Source organism: Oncorhynchus gorbuscha, linkage group LG03 (genome assembly GCF_021184085.1).
Source record: "Oncorhynchus gorbuscha isolate QuinsamMale2020 ecotype Even-year linkage group LG03, OgorEven_v1.0, whole genome shotgun sequence".
In the NCBI taxonomy this organism is placed as follows: domain Eukaryota; kingdom Metazoa; phylum Chordata; class Actinopteri; order Salmoniformes; family Salmonidae; genus Oncorhynchus; species Oncorhynchus gorbuscha.
The window spans coordinates 26887142-26893718 of record NC_060175.1 but is presented as its reverse complement, the minus strand read 5'-3'; the positions used below and the strand labels follow the sequence as shown (position 1 = coordinate 26893718).

The 6577-nt window shown below is 44.3% G+C and overlaps 1 protein-coding gene across 2 annotated transcripts in view; it reads left to right on the top strand.

Moving 5' to 3' along the window:
* Positions 1-6577, top strand: part of fkbp5 (FKBP prolyl isomerase 5) — a 44985-nt gene that overhangs the window by 966 nt on the left and 37442 nt on the right. Inside the window, exon 1 of one of the 2 annotated variants that reach the window (XM_046341292.1) lies at positions 1708-1900. The exons of the other annotated variant lie outside the window; for it this stretch is intronic. Within the exon in view, the coding sequence (XP_046197248.1) occupies positions 1869-1900 (32 nt within the window). The 5' untranslated portion in view covers positions 1708-1868. Of the gene's footprint in view, positions 1-1707; positions 1901-6577 lie in introns of those variants that run through there. 2 annotated transcript variants of the gene reach the window in all.

The window sequence follows — 6577 nt, the reverse complement described above, 5'->3', positions numbered from 1 at the left end:
CACACACACACACACACACACACACACACGCACGCACGCACGCACGCACGCACGCACGCACGCACGCACACACACACACACACACACACACACACACACACACACACACACACACACACACACACACACAAAGCGGGAGAGAATAATATATCAATTACAATTTCTATTTAATTAAAGGAAAATCTAGAATTGACCTAAAATGAATATTTATCCCTATTTCTTATTACAGGCTTATTACATATAGTTTAAGAAATATATAACAGACTTTGTATGCTAGATGTTTACATTTAGTCAACATGTCTCTCCAGAACTGTTGCTTATGCAGTGAAGCATAGTATAATAGGTGTGACTATTGTTAAAAACAGTATGATTTTATCCAATCATTGTTTCAGTCTCATTACTGACTGGAAGACTGGGCAAAACGGATAGAAAACTAGGACACTGTTAAATATGTTAATCTGTAATTTCCTTTGCATTGTGATTGCTGGATAAGGTTGCAGGTTGAAGGCAACCAAAGCATTTATTGCAGCACACGTTCAAGGCTTGTTATGTGTGGGGGATTAGGTGTACATACTGTACCCTCTATTATCAGACCAAGGTTTCCTCCCAAGGTCTGCTTGGCCACACAATGGTTTACTGCATGTTTATATGTGGATTAGTGTGTAGCATTGACTTGTGATAGAGAGCTTGGAGGCACAGTATGCATCTGTGTAGTGCTGGAGCTCTCAGGACTGAATGTTCTCTGCTCTGTTGTGTTCCGTCCGTGCATTTATCCACAGGGTCTCTGTTCCACTATCTCTCTGAATAACCTTTTACTGCAGTGTACTAAATCAGGGTCACACAGAGTGTTTCTTGATTCTTAAACAAATCTACTTTGAAACAAAAGTATACACCTCACACATGGTTAAGGGCTTAAAAAAAAGACATGTACCATGTCAGATAGAGTTGAAATGTATTACATTTTGAGTTTGCATCCCAATATTACACTTTATATACATCACAGAATACAGAAATATAACAACATTGTTTGACATAGAAACACTGGATAAAAAAAGAAAAAAAAAAGTTGATTAATTATGAAATGATGAAAAAAATTACATTCCACTCATGAGGCCACTAGGTCATTTGACTGCAGGCAAGGGCTACGAGACGAAGTCACGCACTAACGGCTGTAACACAGCTGTAACTTACATTAATAATAACATACCAAGATGGTTTATATTTCTTCATCATAAATATGAACTTAAAGATAAATTCACAAGGATTCCGAATGAATGATGTTTGGATTAAATACTGTGGTACATAATTAATAACAGTTACATTCCGCTATTAATGTTCCGTAGCCTGTGTTACCAAACATTTTAACGCCTTCCAAACTCAGATTTGACATTTCAGAAATTAAAATAATAGATTTTTTAGTACATCTGCATCAATCCCTGCATTTCCCCCACACACAACCTTAAACCTGACCTTAACCCTGAACCTAACCTCTAACACTAACCTGAATTGTAACCCTAAACCTAACCCCTAAACCTAAAATAGCCTTTTTCCTTGTGGGTACTGGGGAAATATTCCCACACATCAGAATTGTCCTTTTTTTACTAATTTCTGGTTCCCACAAGGATAGTAAAACCACACACACACACACACACACACACACACACACACACACACACACACACACACACACACACACACACACACACACACACACACACACACACACACACACACACACACACACACACACACACACACACACACACACACACACACAGACACATAGACAGACTTACCCACACAGATGGAAACACACACTACTGTGCAGGTGGACACAAACAGAGATCGACAGAGGTGGACAGACAGAGATGGACATAGAGTCATACAGGCTATTACACAGGTTTATTTCATAATTATATTACTAGATCATTAGATCAACTAATTGTTCTTACATGTTAGTTGTGTGTGTGTGTGTTTATGCATTTGGCTCTGTCAATGTCGAAACTATACATTTACAGCTCCCAGAACATGATGTTCCGTTCCAACATTTCTTAGAAGTGATATCCATATGAGGAAAGGCAGAGTCACAGAAAACAATAATAATTTGATGATTTATTACTATGGTTATTGTTGTTTATGTTAACAATGACAAATGATCACAGGCTCCTGATATCATTCTGACATACTGTATGCGGGAAAAAATGTGAGATTCTTACAGATCTAAATTAAGCATCAAATGTGTGTGAGAGTATGTGTGTATGAGAGTGAGAGTGCGTGTCAGTGGAGGCAGGTGGAAGAAGCTATAGGAGGATGGGCTCATTGTAATGTCTGAAATGGAATAAATGGAACATAGTCAAATGTGGTTTCCATATGTTTGATCTGTTTGATACCATTCCATGAATTCCATTCCAGACATTACAATGAGCCCGTCCTCCTATAGCTCCTCCCACCAGCCTCCTGTGTGTGTGTTCGCGCTCACAAGCACCTCTGTACAATATGCACCAGTATACCAATAGGTACTCTCCACTTGAGCCATGGCCTGTTTACCCCGCTACCATCTAGAAGGTGGAGACAGTATAGATGCATCAAAGCTGGGACTGAAGACATCAAAACTAGGGATGCACGATATATCAGTGAACATATCGTAATCGGACGATATTAGCTAAAAATGCCAACATCGGTATCGGCCGATGTCTAGTTTAACGCTGATGTGCAAAACCAATGTCAAAGCTGATGTGCATACCTATATAACGTAGGTACATGAAGTAATGACGTTAGGGTCTTTGTGTGTCAAAAAATATACAGTAGCACTGTCAAATCTGCACAAAAAAGTCTGCAAACACCGGCCACTAACTATGTGTTTTCAATACTGCGTTGGTAAAAAAGCATAATTTGTTCGACCGCAACTTCTGGGGTAGATAGCTTTAGCTTGGTACCTAGCTAGCACCAATACAACCAGCCTGAAAACAATGACCAGTAGAAACAACAGTCATTTTCATTATTCTTAGCAATGATTTAGGAATCCTTGTGAGTAAGTATTAGCCAGGTTTCCACTTGTTGTTCGCCTATTGAAATTGAACTTCAGTTGATGAAAATAAATAGCTAGCCAGCTTCTTAACCCTGTTGACCAAAGCTAACGTTATAAGTAGCCAGCTAGCTTCATCTAGCTAGTGATGCTCGACCGGACCTGGTTATGTATTGTGAAGCTAGTCACAATAAAGATTATGTATAATAGTGGAATTTGTGGTTTGCCTTCAAAATTAAAGTATTGTCATTGACAGTGATGCAAATTAATATAAATAGTAGAATTATGCCATACTTTTATTTTGAAGGCTAACCTTAGTCACTGTTGTGGCTAATCCTTATTGTGGCTAGCGTCACATAGATGGGTCCGACCACCATTAATCAAATAAGAACTGTCTTACAGGCTGACCACACTGCTCGCACACGTCAACGAGCGTCTGCGTTGCCAAGGGCTAAAATAGAACTCCTTTCTATTTCTGACTCAGATCGCGCTGCAAGTCCTGCCTCTCCCATCTCCTCATTGGTTTATAGAAGCAGGTACCCACGTGCAATCTCCTCATTGGTTATACCCACGTGGGTGATTTGAAAGACGAACTGTGTTGCCTGTCGGTGTAGTAATACTATGAAAGTTTAGATGCCAATCACCATATCAGTTCAAGGATGAAAATGCCTGGAAGGAGGAGAGATGACTCGAAACGATTCGGTTGACCATTTTATGTGTGGATTCATTGTCGGAGTAGAGGACCTTGTGCATTTCAGATGAATGTATATATCCCAGGACAAATTAGCTTGCAAGTGCAAGCTAACTAGCTAAATTGCCATAAATGTGTAATGCTTTTCAACCTGTTCCCAAATTAATGTAATTGGTTCAGAGTTTGTTTTGATATTTTAACCTGCGTGTCATGAAAAAAAGCAAGAGTGGAAGGGTAATGTGTGAGCAAGGGGTAAAGAAAGAGGCAGAGAAGATGTTTCAGAGGAGGGGGTTGGTTGTAGAGGGGTGGGAGAGATGGAAGAGGAGAGATGGACCACAATGGTTAGTAGAAAGCCATTTAAAGACATGTTACAGTACTTTGGCGACTAGTATGTATTTTTTAATCCTCCCACTTTGGGCTGAATGTGTCAATGTGTAGTTTATACATGCATAATATGTGAGCAGAATAATTTTTTACCTCAACTATCCACAAAATCCCTAGTCTGAAAGTGGCTGTTTTCTGGAATCTGTGCAGCACCATTTCCACTACATTTTCAAGACCCCTAGCAACTAACGTTTCATCCAATGAGTTTCAGCCCCTCGTCATTCGAGTGACAGCTAGCAAGATGCACACACAGCAGAGCAAGAGAGAGAGCAATTACGTGGTGCACATACCCGCACATATGTGACGTAGTACACATTTTTCGGGGACCACTTTTGGCTCGTGAGCACTACTTTAAGAACTACTTGCTAAAAAGTATATGAAAGTACCAGAAAAGGCTTTGAACTTAGTTCATCATGTCTGGTATGGATTGTCCAGACCAGCAGTGAAGCAAGTAGGTCACTGGGTATCTAGAGGGCCAACAGATCAACTGTGTCAGCTGCTTCCAATTTGCTCCCTTTCCCTTGGCTCTAACCATTCAATGTTTGCAGATTTGTAAGGTTTAAGCAATATGGTGGAAGCTCCACCACCACACTGCGTATAGAGTACCTATCCAGACTCTTCAGATCGAGAAATATCGAAAGTTTAGGGCCTATGGGAAAGTGTAGGTAGAGAATGGCGAAGGTGCATAACGATGACGGAAGTCAGATATGATTTCATATTTTACCACTATCCATGGAGTTTTTTTGAACTATGATGCACGACATGGTTCAATGCGCCAATAAATCAGCACTGTAAACTTTTTTGTTTTTTCTAATTGCCTGCATCTTGGAGCTTAAATTGGAATCATGTATATGTGCTAATGACAATACAAAACATGAGTAACTGTCACGCCCTGACCCTAGTATTCTTTGTTTTCTTTATTATTTTGGTTAGGTCAGGGTGTGACATGGGTAATGTATGTTTTTGTTCCTGTCTGGGGGTTTTGTATGTCTATGGGTGTTTACTAGTCTATGTGTTATGTATGTATGTTTAAGTTTCTTCGTTTCATTAAAGAAGATGTATTCTCATCGCACCTTGGTCTCATCGCTATAACGAACGTGACAGAATAACCCACCAAACAAGGACCAAGCAGCGTGAAATGGAGGAACAACGCTTTATGGAAGAATGGACCCGGGAGAAGGATGAGTGGGTGACAACCTGGGAGCAGATAGAGAGGTGGTCAATCGATCCAGGGAGAGTACCAGAGCCCGCTTGGGATTCTATGGAACAGTGTGAGGAGGGATACAGGAGAATGGAGGAACGGCGACGATATAAGGGTACACGGCTAGCACGGAAACCCGAGATAAGGGCACAAGAGGAGATTGGCTGAGTCAGGTAGGAGCCAACTCCTTGTGCTTACCGTGGGGAGCATGTTACTGGTCTGGCACCGTGTTATGCGGTGGAAAGCACGGTGTCTCCAGTGCGCATTTCTAGCCCGGTGCGCTCTATTCCAGCTCCTCGCATTTGCCTGGCTAGAATGGGCATCCAGCCAGGAAGGAGGGTGCCGGCTCAGCGCTCCTGGTCTTCAGTATACCTCCATGGACCAGGATATCCTGCGTACTGTGAGTCTGCACAGCCCTGTGCGTCCTGTGCCAGTGGGCAAGTATTAACATCCAGCCAGGACGGGTTGTGTCAGCTCTACACTCCAGACCTCCAGTACGCCTCCACAGCCCAGTACGCCCTGTGCCTGCTCCCCGCACTCGCCCTGAGGTGCGTGTCCCCAGCCCAGTACCACCAGTGCCAACACCATGCACCAGGCTTCCTGTGCTTATCCAGAGCCCTGTACGCCCTGTTCCTCCTCCCCGCACTCGCCCTGAGGTGCGTGTCCTCAGCCCGGTACCACCAGGCCTCCAGTGCTTCTCCAGGGTCCAGTACTCCCTGTTCCTGCTCCTCGCACTCGCCCTGAGGTGCGTGTCCCCAGCCCGGTACCACCAGTGCCAATACCATGCACCAGGCCTCCATTGCTGCTCCAGGGTCCAGTACTCCCTGTTCCTGCTCCTCGCACTCGCCCTGAGGTGCGTGTCCCCAGCGCGGTACCACCAGTGCCAGCACCATGCACCAGGCCTACAGTGCGCCTCACCAGTCCAGAGCGTCCGGCAACAGTACCCAGTGCAGAGTGTCCGGCAACAGTCTACTTACCGGAACCTCGTACGACGGGCCACAGACCGGAACCTACCACGACGGGTCGCAGTCCGGAACCTACCACGACGGGTTGCAGTCCGGAACCTGCCACGACTGGTCGCAGTCCGGAACCTACCACGACGGGTCGCAGTCCGGAACCTGCCACGACTGGTCGCAGTCCGGAACCTGCCACGACTGGTCGCAGTCCGGAACCTGCCACGACTGGTCGCAGTCCGGAACCTGCCACGACTGGTCGCAGTCCGGAACCTGCCACGACTGGTCGCAGTCCGGAACCTGCCACGACTGGTCGCAGTCCG